This window comes from Parambassis ranga, chromosome 5, assembly GCF_900634625.1.
Source record: "Parambassis ranga chromosome 5, fParRan2.1, whole genome shotgun sequence".
In the NCBI taxonomy this organism is placed as follows: domain Eukaryota; kingdom Metazoa; phylum Chordata; class Actinopteri; family Ambassidae; genus Parambassis; species Parambassis ranga.
Genome location: NC_041026.1, coordinates 9416332 through 9443827, shown reverse-complemented (window position 1 = coordinate 9443827; position 27496 = coordinate 9416332). Strand labels below are relative to the sequence as shown.

Below are 27496 nucleotides of genomic sequence, written 5' to 3'. Positions count from 1 at the left end.
ATTCAGTGTATATTCTAACCAACAATAAATGATGTATTGAACACAACACTACAGCTTCACCTCACATTAGTACACTAATTTTCAGGCAAACAGTATAGCAAAAAGTCATAAAAGTCCAGGATGAAGGAAGCGGGGTGGTGGCTGCAGTTCTTCTAATGACCACATGTTCAATCATGATCATCATCATCAATAACCAGGATTTTTTTAGATTATCACTATTCAAAGAAATGTCGAGACAACCACTGCTTTAGTGAGATGAAACAATCTCTGTCAACACATCACACATCTTTGTGTGTGTGTGTGTGTCAATAAATGACAAAGGAAACACTGTCATGTAATCCAGCCTAAAACCTGAATGGATCAGCTGCTGTTTACATGGTTGTTGTTGCCCATAACAATTATTTCTATAAACAGTTCACATCTATGACCTATGTGCCCCAGTAGCCTATAAAGATGTGTGCCATAACCATTACTTCCCTCAGATGCTGTTTGCTACCTTTTCCACTCTGGTAGCTGCAGGCCACAGCCTGGTTTTACGGAGATGTGGCCTGACAAATCCCATACAATTATGATGGAATGAGGTTTACTCATCCCCTTTCTGTTTTTATCAGAACAAGTAGTGCAGCCTGTACTTTTCTTCTCTGCTTTTTTTGCTGAATTTGGAATACTAATTAAATAGAATCTGTGTTTAACAGTGCTTTAATAATAATAATTTCTACCAATGGATTGGTCCTCTTGAATATATCATACAAAGGACAGTGAAAAGCGGGTCTGTGTGAATGAGAAGAGCAGAATTAAACAGACCCAAAACAAGCCTGAGAATTCTTTTTCATTGCAAACTTTAAAGAGGGCTTTTGTATTTGTGTGTGCATGTGTGTGCATCCAAAGCTTGGTACAGTAGTCCTGTGATGTCCCAGTGTTTTCTAGGGCACAAACTTACATGGGCAGTTTAATAAATGAGCCTATTAACTAAGTTGATCATTCTTGAAGTCATATTGCTAAACAAAGCGACCTATGTTCAGATATAAACGCATCCTTTCAATGGAGCTCATAATGAGATATTCTGCTGAAACAGAGCAGAGCATTAAACATTAACCCTGAATGTACAGCAGACTATAAATAAGTTCTATTTACAGTAACAAGCATGCCCACTGTACATGTGGAGTCAGAATATCGGAAGTGGTTCCAGTCAAATGCAGAGCAGGGAGATGCCTCTAACAGGAAATTTTAATTCATTGATGCAAACAGTTAGAGTGTTTTTTTCTGTAACTGTTCCCATTTTGTTTTCCTCTAATGAACACAAAGCACTTGACCTGTGTCAAAAGCCCACGTGGGATTATCATCCTAAATGAAGATACATAATTCATTAGGAGGTTAGATCGCCTCTTTTTGTAAAGAAGCAATGACTTTCAATTGATTTAAGCAATTATGGAGGTCAATGCACACAGACATGAAGAGCTGTACCAGCCCAAGGCATTGTGCTGCACTTTTTCTGTAATTAGGTTAAAAAAAACATGGGTGTGGTACAGAAATCTGCAGAGGTCACAGCAATTTTACAAAATCTGGATGCCAGTGTGCATGCTGCTACATGCTGTGCTGTCACCGTGACCAACATGAGTGATCGATGTCCATATATGCTAATGAAGCATGGATAACATCAAATCACCACAGATGTGTTGATTAGGATGCGACATGCTCCCTCGATGATAATGAGTGAATGGAACATGGGATGCAAGATGGTATCTGAATATAGAACAAAGAATAGACATGCATATACTACTGTATGTTAACAGTGTCTGGAAGACTATCTTCCTTGCTGCACATGCAGAACGACAAGAATCACAACTGTTATCTAATGATGATCGATGCCCTCATAAATTATGAAGCCACTCCTACTACTAAACCTGAACTACACCTCTAGAGAGAAAGCCATTTTCTTTGCCGTTTGCACCGTGGTAGTAAGAAACCATCTGTGCTCTGCAGATGAATGTGGCTGGGAGGAAGCTAAATGTGTGCCTCTGTGCTTACATGAACCCAGTATGGCATGCTGTTGTTTCCATTTCTGGTTATTTGGAAGCCTGCGTGTTGCAGAGGGATGGAGAGTAACAGCACATGTTGCAGAAAACATGAGGTTTACAAAGGCTATCAGTCTGGAGGCAATAACCCAGAAACCCCCCCTCCTCAGGCTTCATGCAATCAGCCGGCAATGACAATAAGCAGCATATTTCACTGAATCAATGCAGCCGAGCCTCAGACACCCGAGTAACATGCTGGAGGAACAATGGAGCATCATGGTGCCCAACTATCCGTTCAGCTTTATGTGATCCAGGGCAGAATTTGATCAAATAATAACAATAGCCGCATGCTTGGCAAGCACCAGGATGTCTTGATTTTTTTTTTCCCTCCCTCAGCTTCATAAAATCCATTCAGGGGGAAAATGTGGGTCTGCAGAAGCAAGCAGGTGCCGTGCGGTGGCTGTCTCAAAGGGGGCGTGCTGCCGATTCTTAAAACTACACGAGCAGGGCTTTTGGTCTGCAGCACTACAACCAAACATAAGATACTGTACGGGCATCAAGGCTGCTCTGCTGTACTCACCCAGCATCTGACTGAAGAGCAGCTGCTCCAGGTCACCCAGCACTGTCACCACCAGCTCTGGGTCCACCTTCAGGAAGGGCTTGTCTCCCCCTTCCTCTCCCTGTGCTTTGGAACTAGACTCAGCTCCAGCTCCAGCTCCTGTTTTCTTTGCACTGGCCTTGGCCTTGCTGGAGAGGATTTCATCATCTGACTTTCCATCCTCAGGTGCCTTGCTCAAAGGCTTCACCTCAGCATAAGGACCACGAGGTATGCGGCTCTGTTTGCTCAGGGCAGACGGAGCAGCTAGTGGGCTGAAGGGCTTTGGTTTGCCCTGGAACAGTGAGTGTTCAGATTTGGATAGGTTTCGTGAAAGAGGGGCACCACCTCCAGCACTGCTGCCACCCCCTGCTGTCTTTGGCTTGCCCGCCTTGGTCTGCCCTGCTCCAGTCTTGGTCATGTCATCGCACCACTTTGGCTCATAAAGGTGCAACTTCTTCTCAGCGTCAGTGAGTACAGCCAGGTTTGTCATAGACCTCTGCTTACGAAGATTGGAGGGCACTGGTATCCTGCCCTCAGAACTACCCGCCCGGTAAACCTTTAGTTCACCCCTCTGTGTGCTCTGGGGTACTCCAGACTTGGCCCTCTTAGCTGCCATGCCAACTCCTTTGCCATCTGCTTGGCCGTAAGCCTTTGTGCTATCCGTCCTTTCCATCTTCAGATCTCCTTCTCTGCCTTTCACACTATTTCCAAGCATGCCTCCTGCATGAGACCATATCAAAAAGCATCAGGGGGGGAGAGAACAGGCTTCCTTCATAAAACCTTTCTCCTTGTGCAAAATCATAAATAAAAAGGCAATCCTGCAGCCCTCTTTTTCTTCCCCCTGTCTCCGTCACTCTCTCTCTTTCTTCCTGACAGGCTGCTGCAGCTGCAGCTGTTGCAGTGCTGCCCAGGCGCTCCCTTTCTCTCCTTCCCTTCCGTCCTCCTTTCCTCAGTTTTTTCCACACTCCTCCCTCCAGCACACCCTCCTGCCGCTGAACCGCGCAGCAGCAGAATGACAGCGGCGGCAGACGCAACAGTGCTCTCCCTCCTCCCCCTGCTCTCTGCTGCCTCTGCCTCGCCTCCGCCTTCTCTCCCAGCCTCCCTCCCCTCCCCTGCCTCCTTCCTCTTCCTTCATTTTCCCTTCATTTAAAGATGCTTTGCTGTGTCTCAGCAGAATATGTAAACTGCAGGAGAGCGACGAGAAAGGTTCATCTGTGGCTTTTAAAACCAGGCACCATTCCCCCTCTTACACACCATCTTTTCCCACCATCTCCTCCGATTCCTTTGTTCTTCCCCCCCCCCCCTCCTTTCACCTCCAGTGTTCAATATACTCAACGTGATGCATTAAGTGTTTGTGGAGGGGTTATTAATGTGTGAAGCAATACATTTTAAGACACGTAATTACAGACTACAGCATGAATTATGGTCAGTCACAGCTCTTCACAATACAACAACTGGAGCATCCAGATTATCTTTTGATCCTGTCTGAGCTTCCTTATGATATCTATTCCAGATTTACAGCTGGATAAATCATATGCTCAAAAAAAGCAACGTGTTACCCTGGACAACTGCAGTCTGGCTGTGTTATAAGTGTAGATGTTAATAAAAACAGATGAAATAATGAAAAATTAGTCCACAGCTCAAAAAAAAAATTACATTTGGCTTAAAATCCAGTCTATCAGCCAGAATGATGACTTCACTTCAGCAAGCTAAGTGAGCCACAAGATGTGCCAGTGTGAGCAAGCAACACACCCAAAACCACACTTTGGAAATATCTTTAACTCAATGTAAGATACATTCACAGACACCTAAAAGACACACACGTGTGACTATGTGTTAAATCTACAACCCAGGTGCATTGTTGGGTTTATTTGCTGACAGAGAAGGGTAATCGTCTTTTAAAGATATTCCACACAGGCGTCTCTGAGGAGGACTGAGGAGGCTCTGCAGTGCTCGCATGCAGGGCTGCTCCATGGAAACCGCCCTCTCTCATCGCGTGCATGTCATCTGCACCAGACCTCACCGCTCAACTGCACAAACACAGCTGCCAAAGATACATTACCTTTTCCATAAACGTGATACGAGCCACATGTTATTATGCGATTATCTCACAGAACGTCTTTAAATATCCCAACTTTAACTTTAACATTTTCCTGTTAAAGAGTGACTGCTCTTTTTTTCCACAAACCAGCGTGACAGGATAAAACCACAGTGCAAATCCCACTGGTCACAACTGACCTGTTAGCAACAATGTCCAGAGGGTACCACTCTTAAGTGTCACACTTGGACGGCAGCACACTCCACCGCCTTCTTTATTTGACTTCCAGGGCACCTTGAGTGGCCCGTGGACCAGAAACGCTGTTTGATCTGGCAATTAGTTTCTGGAAACAATGTCAAGTCTTGTTCCTCCTCATCACGAGTTCCGAGGCTCCCCTGCTGACTCCACCGACAGCACGCTTACCCCCATCATGCAGTGAATAGTGCGTTTGTTGAGGAATTCTAATGAATCATATGAGAGGAAATTTCTATACGTCTGCTTTCTGTATAGTCCTAGTGAGGGTCAATTTTCGTTTGTGACATTCATGTTGCCATTAGGATGAATTGAATAAGACTATAACTTGCTTGTATTTTACTCATGGCTAATTAAAATACAAGCAAAAGAGTGGAGGTGAGGTGAGCTGAGGCAGACAATAGCAACACCCATCATGAAATAGAACTTTAAGCCTGAATATAATTTAATTATATAAAAACTCACAATTTGGCTTCGCCTCCATCCATTCTAGGCTAAAATATGTCACATTTGGGCGTTGCCATGTTGGAACCAAAGTGTGAAGTTGTAACCTGAAGCCGCATCGTCGCTGTTCTGCTGATAGACCCACCCACTTGTGCATCAAGCACAACCTTACCTCAATTTTGTGTAAAAAAAAAAAAAAGAAGGGCACCTAAACGCAGATTGGCATGGTATAAACTAGCTAACAAGCAAAATCTGACAAGTATTTTAGTTTTTCAGTCCGTGTCTGATCTACTAACATGGAAGAGGCAGGGTTTATGACCTGGGGGGCAATTGGGATGTTTTATCCTAATTTCAGGGGAGCTGTCACACTCCCCATATCCATTTACTGTCAATGACAAGACCAGAAATCTGCCTCAGTGCTAATTAGAAAGTGTCCACTAACTCACTTGGAAAGCAAAATCCTGTGAAACAACAGCACAAGCTTTGCAGGGATGTTGCCTAATGTGCTTAAACATTGTCAGTCGTCATCTGCTTATCGTCACCATGAGGCTGTTATGAGTCTTTGACATGTTTCATTTTTGTTATAGGAGGTGTTCACTCTGTAAAAACTTTCAGTCGCCACCAGTTCTCAGGAGAGAGGAGGGTGGTGCTGAATCTGTTATTTGCTTTATTTCATATCTGGGTCTGATTCATGTTGTGCAGCTGGACAGCTTAGTGTTCATAGGTGTGTGTGTTGTGTGCACATGGCAGACCAGTCGCACAGCTGTCTGTTATGCGTTGCTTTGGTCAGGATGTGTAATCATTTTTGGGCTGCTCAGCTGCGATGATGCAAAGGAGTCAAGAACGTCGGGGAGACTTCCACATGTGCACCAAGGGGAAAACCACACAGAACAACGATGTAGATGTGTACATAACCACATGTAGAGTGCGAGTAAAAAAGCTTTTCGACACTTCAGATGCTTATTTATCACAAAATATTATAGTAGATCAGGTTTCACACACAGACAAGTTCCCCAATGTACTAAGAGTCCCTCTGTATTTAATGCACAAAAATGATTTAACACTTCATGACATATTTAAACGGACCACTACAATATCCTGCAATAGAGTCTAAGGATCATTTGTGCATAATGAAGTCATGTGGTAATTAATGCCTCTAAATAAAGACCTAATGGAATCATTGTGCAGCTGGAATGTGAGCAGCCTGAGGGTTGAAGACTTGTGAGGATTTTTTTTCCCCAACAAAGTTTCATGTGTTGAGAAATATTCTATTCATGATGAATTCATGCTGCAGGAAATGATAGCAAAGGTAAACATCATGTCGGAGTGATTAATTTGCTGTGGCCTGAAACAGTGAGTCTCCCTTTTCTGAAACTTGAGAGATTTTAAAGCAAAGATTTCTCACCAGAGATCCTGCACATGTGTCTGCTGAATGGAACTATCATTAAAACAACCCTATATTTCATCTTGCAGCTGACAGCTTACCAAGACACATCTCTATGCTCTTCATTCAAAAACAGAATTTAAGCGTCCCCTAGGTCCGTCCAGTGGGGACGAGGGGAACTCCCAGACAGGAGGTGAAAGCCGATCCTCCCATCAAACCACTCAGTCCTGCATCTGTCCACCCCTTCAGTGGTGGAGGACCACTCTGGCCTGGCTGGTCCCTCTCCAGGGGGCAGCTGCCTGCAGGCTCTCACCCCACAAAGTTATTAAAGTAATTAAGAGGTCAGTTAGAGGGTTTTATGATGGCTCGGTGCAATGATCAAAGATCTTTTTTCTAAATGAATGTGCGGCCAATGATCGTCAATAATAAACAGTCAAAACAAGTCACGGCTCAGATTTGTAATTTCATATGTGAACAAAATATTTTCAGCTGTTTTATTAGCTGCAGTTGTAATTCAACTGCTTACAGCCCCAGAGACACTCTGAAGTCTGTTGGGGCCCAAGACGAAAAATCACAGGGAACCACAGTCCAACAGCATTACGTTATAAATAAAAAAAAGTCTTCATTTCTTTTGTTGTTATTAGAAATCCACAACACTTACACTAAACAGTGTGAATGTCAGGCACTTGAAAGAACAGTGACCCGGAGGCCAGGGAATCTTCACTGACATATCTCCAAATTAATAAATCAATCCGCTGCCCTAAATTCTGATACAGCTTTTGTTGAGTGACACAATGTTTGAAGTTGAAGTTGTGTGAAAGTTTTACTCCTCACCTCTTCAAGCTCCCAATGATACATTATAAGGATCCATCCGAGACCATGACAACAGAGAGGAAAGTCCGAGTGAGTCATGTTACCTTTTGTAATGTTATGTTTGGCCCACAACTTAACAGCTACAATCTGAGCGCCGAGATTACACCGAACAAGCTCTTTCCTCAAACTCAGCTGCATGGCTTCTTGTTAGTTCAATAAATTCTACAGCTGCCAAGCAAGAGAGGCTGTCAAAAAAATAATAATTTTACTGACAGGTAATCTGTACATCTTTCACTTTAATTTGTTTTCATAAAACGTACCTCCAGCTCTGTCATCAGGTCTGTTTTAATCTGTTGGGTTATCCAAAGAAATTCTATCATTATTCTGATGCATGTGTCACAATGACATTGTGTATGTGAGTGTCATCAACTCAAAATCATTAACATTAGCCTGTTTGCAGGTTCCTTGCAGTCATGTGGTTTACAAAGGACTGGTAACTTTCTCCAACGGTGGTTTTAGCAGTACCAGTCTGACAACAAACATGTTTCATATCAAGCATGTTCTGTGGTCAAAGTGATTGCTCCTAAAATCAATACCACTTACTTACAGACGATCTTTAATTATGTAATCTCTCACTAATTGGACTTGAATGACTGATGATTGTATAAGCCGATATTGAAGCTCTAAAGACATAACAAATAAATGTTGACTGAATAATACAGACTGCATTGGGCCTGTTTGTAAGAGACGTGTGAGGTGCAGAGTTGTTGCAGGCATCGGAACAAACACAACATTCAGCTGTTAACGTTTTATGCAGCACAGAATGGCGATGAACGACGGGACTTTCATGATGATGGCACATCAGAGACATGAACATTTAGAAACAGAGCTGCGTCAATGCTGCTGTGTGATTTCAGGGAAGCGCTCTCTGCCAAGAATTTGTTTTCCCATATCCACATTAAGAGAGAAGTGAAGTACTTCAGGAAATCCTGATGCAGAAAACAGGTGGAAGACTGCGAGTTGGCTGCAGACTTGGTGAGAACAACTGCCACGCTGAACAGAGTCCAGTGTCAACAGCCAGCAATATTAAAGCCGGTACAGGATGCGATAAACAAACGGGAAAAACAAGTGGCTGACCTCTATGAACTCTGGGAAACTTCTTCTGTAATTAATGTCCCTACAGATAAATGATTAACCTTTATGGAGAGAAAACCCAAGACATAACGTATTACTGAGGATCAATTTGTAGGTTTGAAGCACATCCGCCAACATGGCGGCGGCCAGAGCGTCCTGGAGCCTCCCATCAAGCCTCAAAACGGCTCTTCAGAAACAAATAGATGACGTCACAGAAGCTTTGTCCATAGTTTCTAGTGCCAGTGGTCTTGACTCATCATTCCGCTAGTCTTCAACTGAACATCAGTTAACTGTGAAGTATAGTGCTCATGAAAATTAAGCTGCACACTTGCTACGCTGCTGAAAAACACCCCAGATGGGACTCGAACCCACAATCCCTGGCTTAGGAGGCCAGTGCCTTATCCATTAGGCCACTGGGGCGCTGTAGTGCACATGAGGTCATTGTGTAGCTTGTGTGTTTTGGTAATCCCCGTTGAAGTATCAGCAGATCAGCAAAATCTGCAGGATTTCAGTGCATGCATGGTTCCGTAGGCTCTCCGATGTAGAGGTCGAGGCCTTCCCCACTGCATGCAGTGCTTCTATCCACCCCAGGAAGCTTCACTCCAAGTCACATGTGTCCAGCAAGAACAATGGACTGTTCACCTGTCCCACTACACAGCCCCCTGTAGTCTCACAGTTGTTAGCCAGTCGTTAGACACACCAGACACAGTCAGTCAGACCAACACAGATATGTATGGAGACATTCAGACCTATTTCTTGTGAGTCTCACACAGACCCACCCACTGAGGTCCTCCAAATGGACCAGGATGTCATGGTTGTTGAAGATTCTGCAGAGTTTCTATGATACTCCTGACACATGTGGGATGACGATATTCTTCCTCAGCTAGTTGTTGTGCTTCTTCCTGTTGTTGGTGGTGGGTCTTGTTTTGGGGGCTTTGGGATAGCCACAGGTGGGATAGCCACAAGTTTGCAGATGGCTCTCAACTCTTCAAAACCAAAATTGCAGAGAAAGGTACTTGGTAGTCTGCTGAAAAACACCCCAGATGGGACTCGAACCCACAATCCCTGGCTTAGGAGGCCAGTGCCTTATCCATTAGGCCACTGGGGCTTCGCAGTCATGTGGATTCTGAAGGCTCTCCGATGTACAGGTTGAGGCCTTCCTCGCTTCAGACACAGTGAGAACAACTGCCATGCTGAACAGAGTCCAGTATCAACAGCCAGCCATATTAAAGCCGGTACAGGATATGATACAACACAAACGGGAAAAACAAGTGGCTGACCTCTATGAACTCTGGGAAAGGTTTGTTCTCTAACGTCTTCTGTGATAATGTCCCTACAGATAAATGATTAACCCTTATGGGGAGACTGCTCTTTGATTTTCAGACCCAAGATCTAACTTATTACTGAGGATCAATTTGTAGGTTTGAAGCTTTGAACTTTGTCCATAGTTTTTACTGCCAGTGGTCTCGACTCATCATTCTGCCGGTATCCAACTGTACATCAGTTAACTGTAAAGTATAGTTCTCACGAAAAGTAAGCTGCTGAGATACACCGACATGTCTTGTTTGCTGAAAACGTTGAGCTGTGTTCTAGCAGAGGATGGTTTTGATCCACTGACCTCTGGGCCCAGCACACTTGCTACGCTGCTGAAAAACACTGCTCATTGTGCAGCTTGTGTGTTTTGGTAATCCCCTTTGAAGTATCAGCAGATCAGCAGGATTTCAGAGCTTGCATGGTTCTGCAGGCTCTCCGATGTACGGGTCGAGGCCTTCCTCACTGCACTGGGCTGCATATAGGGCTTTGTTTTTCTCTGGAAGTTTTGTCCTTCAGGTAGACCAGTTTTTGTGCTTCTATCCACACCCAAGCTTCACTCACATGTGTCCAGCAAGAACAATGGACTGTCCACCTGTCCCACCACCACAGCCCCCCTGTAGTCTCATAGTTGGTAGCCAGTCGTTAGACACACCAGACACAGTCAGTCAGACCAACACAGGTAAGTATGGAGACATTTAGAGCTATTGCTTGTGAGTCTCACACAGATCCACCCACTGAGGTCCACCTCCACCACATGTGAACCTGTTGTCATGGGTTTAAAATGGACCAGGATGTCATGATTCATCACGCGCACTAAATTCCGACCAATCACAGAATTGTTCTCACACAGCACTGAGAGCAAAAGTTCTACCCAGGCCATGTGTCCGCGAGAGCTGCAGAACAGGCGCTCCGAAAGGAAAATTACCTCATTTTGTGGGCGTAACGTCGGCAGCGAGGAGCAAGTTCTCTGTTCTCGTAGAGTATGGATCCAGCTTAAATCCGGTACAGGATGCAATACAACACAAACGGGAAAAACAAGTGGATGACCTCTATGAACTCTGGGAAACATTCGTTCTTTAACTTCTTCTGTGATAATGTCCCTACAGATAAATAAGTTAACCTTTATGGAGAGACTGCTCTTTGATTTTCAGACCCAAGACATAACTTATTACTGAGGATCAATTCGTAGGTTTGAAGCACAGTTTCAAGACGCCTTTAAATATTTATGGCAAAATGCACTCTAAGCTTTTGTGTATTTTGGGAGAGGTTTCTGCCTTTAAAGTGACACTGATGTTTATTTTGCCTTAAAATAATTACAATATCATTTTCTGGTGTATCAATTTATAACAGAGTGAGTGGTTCTTCCTCTATGGGGTACAGCAGCACCTGCACCAGCACTATGTGACTGTGTTTCAGGTAGGAGCACACAGGGAACTACAGGAACAATCAGATGGTTCTATGTACTGTAACTTGTTATTCAATATGCTGTTGTCATTGCAGATCCAGGCATAAGCCAAAATAGGATGTCGTCCAAGAAAACAAAGAAAACAAAGCAGGAAAGTGACCAAGCCAGACCACAGACAAAAGTAAATATTGGACCAGCTTAGACTTGTTGGTAGAGCAGAAAAAGAAAGGAGGCCATTGCTTTAAAATGTCCTGTATACTGCAGATTATTAGCTGTAGTCTCTGTTTAAATCTGAGGGCGAGCTCCACACATGTAAACACTTAGCTCATCTATGGAAGCTATAAAATGCTAAAAACATCAGCCAATCCTACGAGGCGCCCCTGTGCGTATAGTTGGCTGGTTGTTGAGAGACTAGTGCATTTGACCCAAGAACAAAGGGCACTGAACAGTGTACACTCACCTAACTCATCACAGCAGACCTCCATGGAGTCAGAGGAGCAGTCACTCAGATCATCCAGGGTGGCATCTGTGTCATCATGGACTTGAAACCTAAAGAAGACACAAAAAAAAAATTGTTCTGACTTCAAAACATGGCTGTGGGAGACACAGGATGTGAGTTTCTATAGCACTGCACCATTCCCCTGAAAACAAACTGCAGTGTATGTCTTATCCCTTCATCTTAAAAGGTGAAACAGTGCCCTCACCTGAACCTGAAGGGAGCAACAGCAGCCATGTTGACTCTTCCTGGCTCGCTCCCTCTGCGCGGCATGCTGAATGTTTGATAAGAAGACTTGGATCTGTTCATCTCTCCATCTGAAGCTCCTCCCTGGTTCTGGCTGGATGTATTTCTCACCTCCAACCCAGCTGAGGGCACTCCTGATATCTCATTCCCATTTGCCCCTTTAGTATAGAGGAAGCGTCCTCGAGAGTGGCCTGACTGAACGTTAGCCGAAAGCCGGCGCAAGGTGTCACCCTCCTGCGCGTTGTCCACATTGCTTTGACGATACTTCCCAAAGGTCCAGTTCTTGTTAGTGTTTCGTCTTAACTGGAGGTCTCTCAAAGCCTTCTGGGTCAGCGTGCTGCTGCGGAGATCCAATGTGTCTTTGGAGCGTGGGACTTCCCTCTTCGGTATCTGAGGACTGCTGTATGCAGAGCACGTGCCGTCGGTCCGCTCCGTAGCTGCTGGCCCTCTGTGGGAGTACGTGCTCGCCTTCTGCTGTAGCAGGTGGTTCTTCAAAGCTGCACCTCTCAGCAGCTCTGTGGGGCCCAAGGAAGCAGATGATGAAGAGAATGAAGGCCGCCGTTTGGCGGCGTGCTGATACTGCAGTGAGGGACTGGGAAGGCTGCTGTACTGTCGTTTGGAATCCGTCTTGGAGAGAGGCATCGTGCTTCGAGGTAAAGGGAGACTAGAGCTGACACCTGCGTCACTCTGGCTCTGAGATATGACTTTGATATTCACTCCAACACTCATGGCTAGTGACAGTCACTGGACTGAGGTCTGGAAGAGAAGGAGGGGAAAATAAATCGGGGTGTAACAACTCATATTTCACAACAAAGTTAAAGCAAGTTAAGACAGCTGGTTAAGGACGATGCTGTAGATACATAATACATGTAAATACAGGAACATACATATACAAAGTTACTTAATGTTAAGGTGACAGCATTCTGTCACAGTCCTATCCACAACACAATATCTGCACCAGACTAGGCTTCTCCGTCCATGTAGCTCTCTGCACGGCTCTGTTCCTCCCAGTGAGCCCTGTCCTCATATTCCCTCTGCTCCAGGACTCTTTCTTTAGTCCATGTCAGCTAAAAAGCTGTGCAGAAGTCTGCTGCTGCCTGGACTTCTTTCTTGGCTGTTATCTTATCTGCATGCTCATCCATTAACAACTCACTTTCAGACCTCCTGTGACCTGTTTAAAGTCACTGAAATGAAACTAGAACAATTTCCTTCACAACTTTATTGTAAAGTGAGCAGAGTGCTTCTCCAGCCGAGACATTCAGATGCAGTTTAATGGAAAATAAGGCCTCTCCTAAAAGGACTTTAGTAATTGTGTCACAGACCATCTGTTAGACAGACACATAAACACTTCACATGTTGCTCTTTCATTCTGCTATTCCTGCTAAAGCTAGCTGAACTCTAGAGGATTTAGTGCCAGACATTGGCCTAATTTTAAGGATTGTTGCAACCAGTTCTTTTGCAAACAATCTTCAACTGTGTGTTTTAACTGTGTTTATTTTACTGGTCCCGATCAGGTCGGAGCCACTTTAATCGATCTTTATAATTATCAAACATGTTTGAGTAATGATAATGTTGATCAGTTTGGGAAGTTTGACTGACTTGTTACATGGCGAGGAAGAGCAACTTTGACAGGTCAACATGGTTTCCTGTTTGGATCCAACATCTTCTCATAAATTTGGATCTTGAAGGTCTTGAAACCTGCTTAACAAAATGTTACCTATATGGGACACTTCCTGTAGGAGGAGTTGAGGGACATGTGGCAGAAAATCGTGGGAAATTTTCTTCTCGTCTTGATGAGATACATGAGAACCAAATTTCATGCATGTAGATTTAACCAGGATCTGGATCTCATTCTGTGTTGAGGCCCTGAGTTTTGGCAATTCTTTCAGCAGAAAGAGAAGGACAAGGAGGAGGAGGAGGAGGAGGATTTGTGAAGAATTGTATCAATCTTCACAATAGCCAGCAACACCTGTCAATAAAATAAGTACTTAGTGTGTCACATTCATCTGTTTATTAAGGATGCAGGTCAGGATACAGGTCTGTGTATAAAAACACTTATAACTGGAGGTGGAGGAGGGGCAGCTGCAGACATCCATCTTTGCAGTTTGCTGCATGATGGATAACAGCAGTCGATTTAAGATTTATATTGAACCAAATACTGTAAAACAGCTGCACATTCCAGGGCGTCTGCCTCACAGAGAGACACTCTCTAACCACATGAGCGACTGTGAGAGTGTAAGCATGAGTGAGTGGGGAAGAAGAAAGAGGAGGAGATGCTTTGAGGGAAAGCACCATTATACCATTATGTATCAATTACAACATCAAAGTAGACAAGAGGTCTGAAGACCAGGGGAGTCACCAGTTCAAAGTCCAGATCTGAGAGTCTGATGATGTTTGTCTGACGTTCAGATGCACTTTTATATGGAGCAGCTGATTTAAAGCAATGCTATGAAAAACTGTGAGTTTAAACTGTAATGAATGAAACAACTGAGCTTTAAAATAAGACGACAAATCATTAAAAAAACATCAATCAAAGCCTGTCAGAAGGCAGCATATGTTTTAACAGCTTTGCCTAATGTATTCTTGGTCCTTTACCCACAACCTCCAGTGTGAAGCGTGCTGTGAAAGCCAGTGGTAGGCTGACACCATTTGGCACATTCAGCAGGAGAACAGCTCCTTTCAGGCCATGCCAACACCGGCTGTCCCCACCACAAACCAGATAATGATCAGGGCTTCAGCCGTCCACCAAGCCCTTCACCCACTCACCCGATGCTGACAGAGTACAGAGACACTTCACTCCTGAGTCTTTTAAAATTCTACAAGTGACTTCTCTCCCATGTAAGAGTTGTGTGTTTTTTTTTACTGTGGCATATGCATCAGCCTGCCCAGCCACCCCCAGACACTGCAAAAATCCATGAATGAATCTGAAATCCCTCCACTTTTCTTCCTGCTTGCCTCATTCAAACATGTTTGATAATAATCCTGGATTACACCAGGCATTTACCTGTGTACCTACTCTGCTGCACACCATTTTGGATATTCTTTTGTTGACACTGGTCTTGTTTTCATGCTTCATTTGTCTGATTGGTTGTGTGTCTATCCAAATGTGTCCAGATGCAGTTGACTCTGCATCCGTTTGTCCCGCCCCTCAGAGTCCAACTCGAATCCACAGAGACCATACTGATTACAAAGAATTACCATAGCAGACTTGAAGATATAAAACAGTTTCAACACCTTTCACTACCATCTGCACCATTTTTGAGTGCTGCAAGCATCAACACATTTGATATACATTATGTACACCACACCACACCACACGTGGTCATCACAGTCTTTTCAATGAGCACAAGACCTCATCACCACACAATTCACAAGAAGCCTGCAGCTATTTTACAGCAATGTGTAATCTCTTACTGTAAAAAAAACACAAACAAATAATAGTAAGATTTAAAAAAAGTCCCAAAATAAGGTATTATACACAAAAAAACTATTATAAATGTTGAGAAACATGATGTAATACTGCTACCTTTGTCTTCTCTGGACATGTGACATTAGGTTAGGTTGTCCTGTGCAAAGTAATATGTAGCGTACAGAACAACAAAAATAACAGTGATGACAACTGACATCCTGGTGCTTCTTCTATTGATCCAGATCAAATAAAATCTGCCCATTTCACTAAGTTTAAACCAACAGGACCGAACAAGCTTGTTTTCCATCTTACCTGACTGAATGAACGTCCAACATCAGCCAGTCTTCTGCACTGAGACAATCCAGAGGAAACAGTGTGCTGCGGTGCAGGCTAACATGCTCTCTGCAGAAATGAGCTACACTTAACGGTATGATGCAGTTTACTGTAATACAATTTAGACCACGTGTTGCTTTAAAGAGAGTGGGGGCAAATCAGTGCTGGACAACAAACTGCCAGTGAGGAGGGAAGCTGCAGGACTCCCCCTCCCTCTCTCTCTCTCTTCAGTTTTTCCCTTTCTTCCCTAAGGTCACTCTTCCATACATTTCACCTATAATGACCAGACTTATGTGACTCATATTTCAATCTTTCAGTGGTGACATCATGCCTCATGTCCCCCTTGAGGCTCATGTCTCTGTCACAGTTTGAATGTGACTTTGAGCTCCTTTTTAACACACCAGCCTTTCAACATGCCATCAACAAAGAATCCAGCCAGCGCTGCGAGCGGCTAAAACTGCCCCAGTCCTCCAAACCTATAATCAACCAGAGGGCCAGACTAAAGATACTCACAGAGGCCGACATCATGTCGGCACAGGATCACTTTACTCTGCCCAAGTCGCCAAACTGCTCAGAAAGCCTGCACAGCTGTGCCAGATGGGCTGATAATAATGCACTCCTAAGACATCAGGAGTCCATTTCCTAAATGCATTTTGGAAAATGTCTGAAATATGGATGAACAAATGTGGAAATCGTTCAAATTCAAGGCCTTATGATGCCATCTGTAATTATTATTTTTGGATTCTGGGCCTGGTCTCGTCCTAAAAAGTGGTAACTGTTTTATTTCACTTGCACTCAGTGCCGACAGATAACAGAGTTGAACGAGTGCATCATTACATTATCTACATAACTCAATTTTCTCAAGACGGTCGTTTTATCCAGTTTTACATGAGGCCTGATCTCATTTTTATATATAGCACCAAGTCCTAGATTCCTGATTTTCACCATCTCCTCCTGTCCTAGCTTTGTCAGGGAGAGACTCTTTTGGGAGAAACATGGACTCTGTGACACATATGAACACACACACACACACACACACACACACACACACACACACACTGGTTAACAAATGAACATGGCAGCCAAACATGGCCCTTCTTACATTTGGCTGAAGGCCAAGCTGTGTGTCCCTGTCATCTGTGACAGCTGAAAAGCTGCACTTTTGTGTTTCTGTGTTCCCCCCTCAGGTGTTTGTTCAGATATTTAGGACACTTGTTAAAAAGTGGGTGAAAATCAAAAGCTACAAAATCATCTGTGATGATGGAAACAAAGTGAATTTGCAAAAAACTTAAGTTAATTACAGAAACTTTAAGACAAAGCTACAAAGTAGGTAGTAGTAATATTAGTGCTAGACTCACCAATGACCAGCCACATGGAAGAAAATTATATGCTAAACGACTGTTGCCACATTCTCCCCCCAAAAAAGTCCTCCACAAACATAATAAATGTCCTAATATTTTTAGTCTTGAATAAACACAGACATGTTGGTCTATCTGAACCAAGCATTTATTGCCTTCAAATATGACTGATTATTGCAAATTTACAGAAGAAAGACAGAATTTCTTTGTTACTCGCTCTAAACTAGTGATTTTTTACTTTTATATTCTTTATATTCTAATTTACCAAATATTTATAACATAGCAAGACAACTGTAACAGTGTCAATTGGTAAAGTCTCAGCTTTCATATGACACCTTGTGTGCTTGTGTGACTTGAAGTGTCACAGAGCTAGCAATAAGAATGTGGCAAGTGACTTTGATATGAGAATTTTATTTTGATGAGTGATAATTGATTTGGATGGTGTTGAAGTTATGTTTGATGTGTGTAAACATGGCTTATATGTGCTTGTAGTAAAGTTTCTCCTGTTTAATTTGATATGCAATATGATTATTTTTTTTACATGGTTAGTACAGTGTTATATAGCTTTTATTTTTTGGGTGCATGAAATGGCGTTTACATCCCCTGACACTGGGAGCTGTTTTGTTTTTACTCGCTGTTACATTTTATTAAGTTAGAAATTACTAACCAAGAATTACTAATTAGTTAACAGGGCATAAGGACGTGGGTAAAGATTCCCTTAAAACACACATACATAACAGTGAAGCTACTTTACAAGGAAAATTGTTCCCTTCCGGGGTCGTCTTTTTTGGTTACCATCACATCGAGTCCTACCCCTCTCAACATCCAGCCAGAGAAATGTACACACATGTTCCATTATGATGGACATCGACGTGTTGTTATGTTTTCCTGGTGAGGACGAGCTGTATGTTAGCACGGCTGTAATGGTTTTAGACTGAGGCCTGTGATGGCAAATTCAATTTCAGCATTCTGATTAAATAAATGTAGAGAGCGTCACTGGACACTCAAAGTAATTCACATGACGGTGTCACCATATTACACTTTTTGGCAGTTTTATAGAACACCATCCGCTGGACCACCCATTTTTTTTGCACAATTTTTGCACTCACACGACCAAAGTGAAATACAAACAAGACAAACTGAGAAAAAGTCCAACGATCATCCCTATTTTATAAATCTGGGGTCGCCTCCAGAGACAGCTGCTGTTAGATGGGATATAAACACAGTGGGATGTTAATCAGAATCACCTTCATCTTCAGTTTGTCATCAGTGTCACTACACTGACTGTGTTAAGGCCAGGCTGAAGTGGATCACTGTGTCACACAAACAGAGCTGAATCCAATACGTCTTCCCTCATCAGAATCACTGAGTTGTTTTTAAAGCGCTAGTAGAGTTGTCGTCAGCAGAATCAGAATTATACTCAGATAGTATACAGTAACACAATCCCTGCTCAGTCCATGACACAGCCTGACACTGCTGCTGCTGCAGTGTGTTTATTGTGCCACGCTCTCCCGTCTCTTCATTACCAGCAGCTGTCATTTCATACAGTTTGACTGTGATATGTTTTGATGTCTAATTACTGAAAGATTACCATAAAACCATTAAAAACAAACATATTGTGCTCTTCATTAAAGCCTACTGTGCTTTTTGTGGCACAGCAGATTAAAGCGGGTATTTAGGCAGCTGTTGGCCCATTACAGGGATTTATCCTTTATAAGTCACTTTAAGTGATTAACCATGGGCAGTAAAGTCACAGCATCATCAACACCCTGAATAAGGTTAAAGCATGAGGCTGCTGTGTCCTGTTACTGTGTGAAAAGTCTTTAAATCATTCTGCTAAGGAGACATTTTTCCAAAAATGTTTATTTAGCCACAATTTATCCATTTTAATTTGTATTTTTATTCTTACATTTACTCGTTTGTTTGCTTGTTGGAAATGAAATTATTAGATTTTTGCTGGGGCGTTATTTTTGAATTATGATTCCTGTGATGGACTGGTGACCTGTGCAGGGTGTACCCCGCCTCTCACCTGTAGATGGCTGGGATAGGCTCCAGCCCTGACCCTGCACTGCAGGACAAAGCGGGTTCAGATGATGGATGGACGGATGGATTTTAAAACAAAGGGACTTTATTTGAATGATTAAAAAAAAAACATCCATAAATGAAATTCAGGATTAAAATCGGGACCCGGCCCCCTGCTGGTTCCATCAAAGGGTCCATTTCACACCTAGAGATGAAATTAAAGAAATAGACCAGCTGAACTACAACATGATTTATGTGTCATCAAACAAACCAGAGCTTTAGACCACTGCATGCATGTTATTTGGAAGACTTCTGGCAGGTTTGTACACGTCATTTGAAGGAAACGTGATTCTTCAAAAGGAGGTTAGTTATAATGCAAAAATTACAACTAACAACTAAAATTGGAATTTAGTCATTTTACAGCTACACAGGGTCAATAAGGGTGTTTCTGCAGGAGCTCGCACATAAACATCTTCATTGAACCTGAAACAGAAGCAGACATGATGCATGTAAAATGAGAACAGGCTCATGAGCACTGCCCGGATGCTGTATTCATGCACTCTCATACAACCTGCTGCTGCAGTTATGCTACAGTTATGCAACCGACACAGTTCCCAGAAGTGAACTGGAGCTCATGTAGGAATAGGACGGCATTATCACAGCACACTGCAGAGTGCCGATGAGTCAAAGTGTGGGCAGCAGTCTGCAACGGACCATTGGCTGTGTGAACTGGGTCATTAGAATATGTAGGACTTCAATAATCGCACATTGCAAACTGCAGCAGCACCTAAAATAGACCCAGTGGTTCAGTTCATGCATACGCTAATAAAACAAGCTTTTTCACTTTCATCTGAGAGGCTCGTAAGAAAAAGACTGCAGGCAGTGAAACATGCTCAGTTCTTTATGCAAACCAGACCGCTGGGGTGCACCGAAGTAACTCCAAACACACAACTACAGTCCAGTCAAAAACAAGATTTTCAAATGGATCATTATGTTTACAGGTTTTGCCAGCAGGGATATAACTGCAAACAATAATAAGAAACTAAATAAACATCATTTTAAAACAAATGTAACTTAATTATTTCGTTTGAACGGACAAACATCATATGCAGCTAGACAAACCCTCATTTAGCACAATGATATCATTTCTATTTTGATTACTGTAACATAGCCTGTGAGCCCCACGGCACAAAAAACACATAAAAATAACTCTGCAGACACTTTTCTACAAGGTCAAAGACAGAACCACTGACTCCTTCTTTCAGTTTTTTTTCCAGTCAGTCATCATTTCTATGACCAGCAAAGCATCTGCTTGCCTCAGTCCCAAAAGCTGTCACTACTGTCAGCTTGTCACAAGAGCCAATAGTTTTTTCTTTTAAACTTTACACAAGCCTGAAAAAACAGTTAGATGCAAGCATGCTGCAAAAGCTGTAAAAAAAGACACATGTTGTTTTTCCTTTTTTAAAATAATTAATACAAGAAAGTTGACTGCAGTATAAAGCTCTCTGAAATGTTCTCTTTCCTCCTGTTAAGCGTAGAACAGACCTTTCAGGAAGCACACTCGTCCTAAGCAGTTTTTGGCAGACGATCACTTTTTGGCACAACACAGGCCCATCGGGAATCCTCCCGGATCTCCCGATTAGCCACTCCGGGCCTGCTTCTCAGTAAATATTCTGTTCACTGAACGTTTCTGTTGAATTAAAAGATTTATTGTACAAAATAAACCTCACTGTTGTAATGGCTGTATTGACATGCTAAGTCTGCAGTTCCATGTGTTATAATAAACTGATCATTTTAAACTGTATAATTTACAGGACTTTGTAAAGTTGTTTACATCTTGTATGCTGCATATTTATCTAATTATGCTGGCAACCATGGCTGCAGTTATTTTAACCATTTTTACAGTGCACTAATTACAACTCCTGAAAACATTCCTTCTGCCACGTCTGTCCTCATCAACACAACATCTTCACCCACAGCCTCTTGTGTTCTGTCACCAGTGTCTGCTTCAGCTCAGCTTCTGTTCACTGGGGGTGGGGGGGCGGGGGCAAACTGAACCCAAATGTCAGTCCTCTGGGGAGGTGCAGCCTCTGCAACATGTCACTCAGCAGCTGACATGATGTTAACAGTGACATAAATTATAACCGCAAGACTGAAAAACTCCTCTTCACCGAGTTCAAGTCAGAGGCAAGGGCAACTTTAAAGGACATGCTTTTTCCATGCAATTAAAGAAGCAGCAAAACAAACACTTTCCACTTTATTTCACTCATATCTTTAATGAAGCGGTTGTTTTACCAACGCACACACACAATAAAACAAACCTCCAGCAAGACGTTTTCACCCAAACACGTTCTATCTTTGACATCCTTTCCTCCAGCAGGCACGAATGTGCATCACAACAATATAGAGGTGACACCTGCACCTCTCGTCACATCTGCTTGACGTCTCTCGAAGGTTCATCCTGATCTGTTTATATAACAGCTTTATATGGAACATATAAAATATATATCAGGGTTTTTCCGAGGCCGGCACACATGCCATTTTGGGTTAGCCAAGGTGGAACATGTCTGCCACTGGAGCGTGTCTGTGGACTAGACTTTCCAAACGAGACAAACCACACACACACACACAGACACACACTGACAGTTGGATTCAAGATGCACTAAGACGTGGCATTTACGAGAGAACAAAAATTGCCCTTTAAACATGAGGGTAATCCGAGCATTGCTGTGCATGTGTGAGCTGTTATTTTATGAAAAGAATAATTACAATTCATATTACATGTGGATTGACCACAAATTGCTGATTGATGTACAGAAGCCTACAAATGGAGCAGGTCTGAAAGTGTCCTGGGCATGATGCTGGGACAAAATGATGCTTTTACCCTGCATTATTGTAGAAGTAGCCTTTACCACAGGACACTATTTCTGTGTTGTAATACCATAATCCTAGGCGACACTGAAATTAGTTAAGTTCACAAAGACGGCAAGCTTCCGACGCGATAGATCAGTCTTATTGGCAATGACATCACCCGCCATTAGTGGTATTCCCAGGGCCACGCATGGACTCCCAGAGTAGGATTGAATTACTTTATGGTGTGTATTGTGTGCATAAGTGCATGCTTGGGTTGGTGTGGAACTTCAAGACATTCATAACAACAAGAAAGTCTAAAAAAAAAAATGTACAACAGAAAGAGCTAACACTGATGACATGGATGCTACAGCACCCTCTGGTGGGCAAACTATGGAATGGCACCATTTCTATAACAGCCCGAGCATCTATTTTTGTATTCCTCTTGTATCTATCTTGTATCTTTTGCTTGTTTATTTATTAATTTTTTACAGGGGACAAAATAAGCATTGATCTGCATTAGGAGGTAGGATTGGGGATGGTGGAAATACAGACATTCACTGAGAGGTCCGGGGGTCGAGTCCCCTGATGCCATGAGCAGTTTTGTTTTCACTCACAGTAGGGCTGCAACGATTAATCGAGTACTCGAGTAATTTTCAAGGGCATCGACAACTAAATTAGTACTGGTTTTCTGTACTTAGTACTGGAATGGCATGCGAGTGTAACACCTTCTCTGGCTCGTGGCGTAGTGGTATGGTTTGGGTGCCCTGGGTTTAAAACCCGGGTGAGCTGTTTGCAGGTCTGTGCGGGGTAAGCACTTAGAAGCACCGGCAATGCGTTTCGTGCAGACGTGGGTACGGGTGAGCGGCCACACACACACAGCTCTGGGCATGGAGGCGGTCGTGGATTGAAAAAGCAGCAGTCTGAAGTAGGCGTCAACCATTGAAATAGTTAAAAGCTGCAGCAGTATTTATGGGAAAACTATGACATTTACTTGTGATCCATTACTTGAATAATCGAAAAAAAAATAATCGGCGAGTATTCGAGTATCAAGTTAGAAGTTTGTTGCTGCCCTAACTCACATTTAAGTTCAGTTTTGCTTGTGGTTGGAGATAGGTATTTAAAACCAGGATAGGGGATTAGATACAGATCATGGTGAGTCTTATGACACAAAAAATCTAAACATTAAATGCATTTAAATTGGAGAAAAAAAACAGATTTTTTTTTCCTAATTCAGTATCTACTATTTGGCAACTGATGCTTCCGACAACATTTTATATCCAAGTGTTGTTTTAGGGCACCCACGTTGACTCTGCTTATTGTTAGGCTTCGATCGCCGCCAGTCGTAGAAGAACCTTTTGGATCATATATTGGCTACATGTTCCTTAATGTGCAAGAGTTTAAACAAGCTCTGTAAATTTGTGCATCCCTAAAAGTATATTTTCAGGACAAAAAAAAGTGTTTGTTAAGCCACTCAGAAAAGGACAATTGTGTGTCTCTACATATATATTTCAAAAGAAATACCACTGAATCATTGCAGCGGTGAATGAACAGCTCACTCTGAATCAGTCTTTGATGTGGACATCAAATAGCATCACATGAATAATCTCAATCTCTCTCCCTGTAAACTAAGTAGATTAGTAGTGAAAAGCATGAGTGTGATGCTGTGGTAGCCGGAAGCACAAACTGGTGTGAGTCAGCAGAGCTGTACATCCCAGACAATTACCAGGCACATGACTCCCAGTCCCAGGCAGGACATTAAAAGTCCAGCACGGGACCTTGAAGTCTTTGCAGGAATTTGTTCAGCAGCCTGGTGGTGTCTGAGCTCATACACATGACACTGTTTTTAAAGGACTGAGTTCTCACATGCTCGTGCTCACAGCAGGAAATGGAAAGTCAGGATCAATAACATGATATAAATCCAGTTTAATTAACAAAGAAAACTTGTACAAGTGTAACAAATATTATTGATGCTCAATAGTCACAGAGAGACTCAAACTTACCTAAACACAGCTTAATGAGATGAGAACAAGTTCAGAAGATGCTCAGAACCTTTGGATGCTGAGTGAGTCCATTCCTGTGACAGTGAAGAGACGCTGCTCCAGCCTCTGTGCTATATTCTACTGTCCGCTATGCAAATTCCCAGATGGGACACCAGACGGCAGCTTCCAGCTCTGAAGCATCTCAGCCTCCGTCCAGCGTCTGGATCAAAGTGGGACTGCACTTCCTGCTTGCATAACAATACTCTAGACAGATCCTCTGCTGCAGTTGCTGCCTGTGGATCAGACCACTTAGCCAGCAGGCGCTCTCTCTCCCCCTCTCTCTCTCTCTCTCTCTCCGACTTGCAAATGGACCTGGCGTTTTTCCAGCCCGAGTCTCTCTCCCTCTCTCTCTCTCCCTCTCTGAGTTAAAGTGCTGAGCTAAAAATGAGCCGTATACCTGGTGAAGCGCTCATAAAACCCACCTCACACACTCTGCACCTTCTCCTTCCTTCCTCTTCTGTCACAGCATAGCTCGGCGGGGTTGCGCATGCATCTTTTCCGCCCGGCGCTCAGTGTCCTGAGTCACAGCCAGAGCCAGTGAGCTGGACTAATTTGAATTGTCACTGCATGTTTTGTAGTTGGCTGCCTACAGGGCACAGGCTCCCTAAACACGACCCACAGTGGGAATCTGGGCCAGAGGAGGACGGCTCTGAGGTGTCACTTCATGCAAAAAAAAAAGAAAAAAAAAAAACGACAGGAGTGAGGATGTGGTGACAGCATGTGTTCACACACTCCCCCCCCTCACCCCACATAATCTTTGAGGTAGGGATTACAAACTGTGACTAAGAGAACCCCCCTCCTGTGTGTGTTGACGTCTAATATTCCAAAATGACTCACACGGGTAACTTACAAGACAGAATATGTGCAGACCAAGGACATGTGGTGGAACATGAGCAAATTTAGCTTGCGCCGGGAGCAATGAAACAACACATAGACTGGTGTGAAAACAGAAGGCAAGCAGTGGTATGGTGGCGGGCGGGTATATTTCTAGCACATTTGAGGAAATTGAAGTGAAATTGCTCTGCAGGACCCACTGAAGAGAGATTACAGACACAGGCAGTTTGGAAATTAGAGCCCTGCATCCTTCCAGACAGGAGATAAGTATGGATTACAGTCAGAGATGTGCACTGTGGCGGGATACAGAAATACTCCGAAATGTGTAATTAATCTGCACACTGTACATATTTCTCTGTCTGACCTTGAGAGATACAAATCGCCGTCCCTATTATTAGCTCCCTCAGATCGCACAGGCCTGAGCATAATCGCAGCTTAATTAAAGGTGTCTAGATAAGGAACCAGCGAGGTTCACAGGGAGGTACACACAGAACAGGTCCTCCATCCTTCACCTTACTCTTATTAACTGTGCTCTTCACACTCAGATGCACGTTCTGCTTCAGTTAATAAACACTGTCACCTTTTTGCATCAGCACGGCTTACACCAAGTAGAACACACACACACACACACACCAAAAAAAGACACAATCAGGGTGTGTCAAGATCACTCAAACATCATCTCTGCCCATGTGTGACCCCTACTGACTAATTTATGAAACTGCATCCTCTCATTATGGACACCACGGTGCGTGCCGCAGAGCAGGAGTCAGCAGAGAGCAAATAGAATCAGGCTGGAGGAGAGGAGGGGGGAGGGTCTTCCAGCATCCAGCCCAAATCCCTATAAACACAATTACCCCCCACCCCACCCCACACGTGAAAGGCATCTAATGATTTTTGTTGAATGAATTGTGTTTTCAGACCCCCGTCTATTTTAATCATATTATATAAATATTACAAACACTTTTGGCTGCTTGTGTTTCAGCAGCTTGAAGAGTATCACTGCTGAAAAGTTAATTTTGGATGGATTTGTCTCTTGTTTACTGAAGTCGCCAAACAAGCAAAAAAAAAAGGCATTTGGTTTAATGAGGGGTATTTAGGTCACATGTCTGCAAAGCAAGCCTGCAACTAACTAATCATTTCATAATTGATTATTTATTCAATCAATCGGTACATAAAAAGGTCAGAAATAGTAAAAAACTGCCCAAACTTGGCATCGTAAAATGCAAAAGATACTGTACACAGGTTAATATTATGAAAGAAAATATTCACAAGAGGAGCCGCACTGTCCAAACGGAGCTAAATAATCACTTCTGTTCTACAGAAATATTTAAAACACACAAACAACAACATGCAGAAACTGCAAATAGCAAATAAAATAATACCCGACAACATTAAACTACAAACATCAAGCAGCCAAACACACAAACACATCCTCAGTGTGAGGTCCACTCACCTCCTCCAGCTCTTCACTCCAACACCTGATCACTTGGCAGAGTTTCTGTGACAGGTGCTGCCAAAAGGAAGACCACTAACAGGACAGGAGTCCTGGCTTCAAGTCAGGTCAAACGTGAAAAAAGAAAAGAGCCTGAATTCCTCCACAGACTCCCCCAGCAGGCACCCACAGCTCCTCTGCTGCACACTGATGCATGGACCACAGCCCAGCCCCGTCCCCCTGCCTCTTATCTTGCTCTGCCTCTTATCCTCTCCTCTTCCTCTGGATTAATCCACCGAGTCTGTCAATCCACTCCTCTTCTCCTCTCCCCACCATGAACATAATCACATGTGCACAACCGGCCAAGGCGGATGTCCACAGAGCAGAAACAGAGGGCTAGTGTTAGCCAATCACAGGCTATAAATAGGCTTATAGAGTTCATCATTGTCTCTTCCTATGACGGTGAAGAGCCTGGAGGGCTTGGAGAGAGAGAGGGGGGGGGGGGGGGGTTGTCAGACCGAGCAGCATCTCTCAGCTGGCTTTTCACTTCCCTCCTCCTATCGACTCATCTCCCTTTCAGATTCACCTTTCCTCTTATTTGTGAAACCAGAAAAAAAATGTGTGATTTTATTCTGAAAGCAAAATAAGAACCATCTCCTCCAAAACACAAAAGGATGCGTCTTGTGTGGAAAAGGTCACACGTGTGACGTCTCTACCAAACTGTGAAAGACGATGAAGGGCGGCCTCCACAACTGTTGAATGTCACAGAGCACACAAGCTCACCAGAGAAATGTCAGCAGTGCTTTGTATGTACATGCGAGTGGATTTGTAACACGACCAAAGGACAATTTTAATATGACCAAAATCTTAAAAATAATAACACAACATAATAAACATGACACCTTGTGTCTGCATGCAGTGGCCACCAACCTATTTATATAAACATTTCCACCATAACAATCTTTCAAGTACTCCCAACACTAACTTCACAGATTCCCACTGAACTCATGACCAGCAACAGGTCAGATGTAATCAAATTAAGTGTCCACAAAACATGACGCCAGACAAATATCTGAC

The 27496-nt window shown here is 43.2% G+C and overlaps 1 protein-coding gene and 2 non-coding genes across 8 annotated transcripts in view; all 3 read right to left on the bottom strand.

Annotated features, from left to right (window-relative positions):
- Window positions 1-26535, bottom strand: part of nav1b (neuron navigator 1b) — a 60050-nt gene extending 33515 nt beyond the window's left edge. For all 6 annotated transcript variants that reach the window (XM_028405733.1, XM_028405737.1, XM_028405734.1 and 3 more), the window contains exons 1-3: window positions 26441-26535; window positions 12102-12895; window positions 11858-11946 (exon numbers count right to left, since the gene is read on the bottom strand). In XM_028405733.1, coding sequence (XP_028261534.1) covers window positions 11858-11946; window positions 12102-12868 — 856 coding nt within the window. In that variant the 5' untranslated portion in view covers window positions 12869-12895; window positions 26441-26535. The remainder of the gene's footprint in view (window positions 1-11857; window positions 11947-12101; window positions 12896-26440) is intronic.
- trnar-ccu (transfer RNA arginine (anticodon CCU)) lies at window positions 9026-9098 on the bottom strand. The gene has a single exon. It is a non-coding gene; the product is annotated as a tRNA-Arg (tRNA).
- trnar-ccu (transfer RNA arginine (anticodon CCU)) lies at window positions 9714-9786 on the bottom strand. The gene has a single exon. It is a non-coding gene; the product is annotated as a tRNA-Arg (tRNA).
- Window positions 26536-27496: the final 961 nt, after the last annotated feature.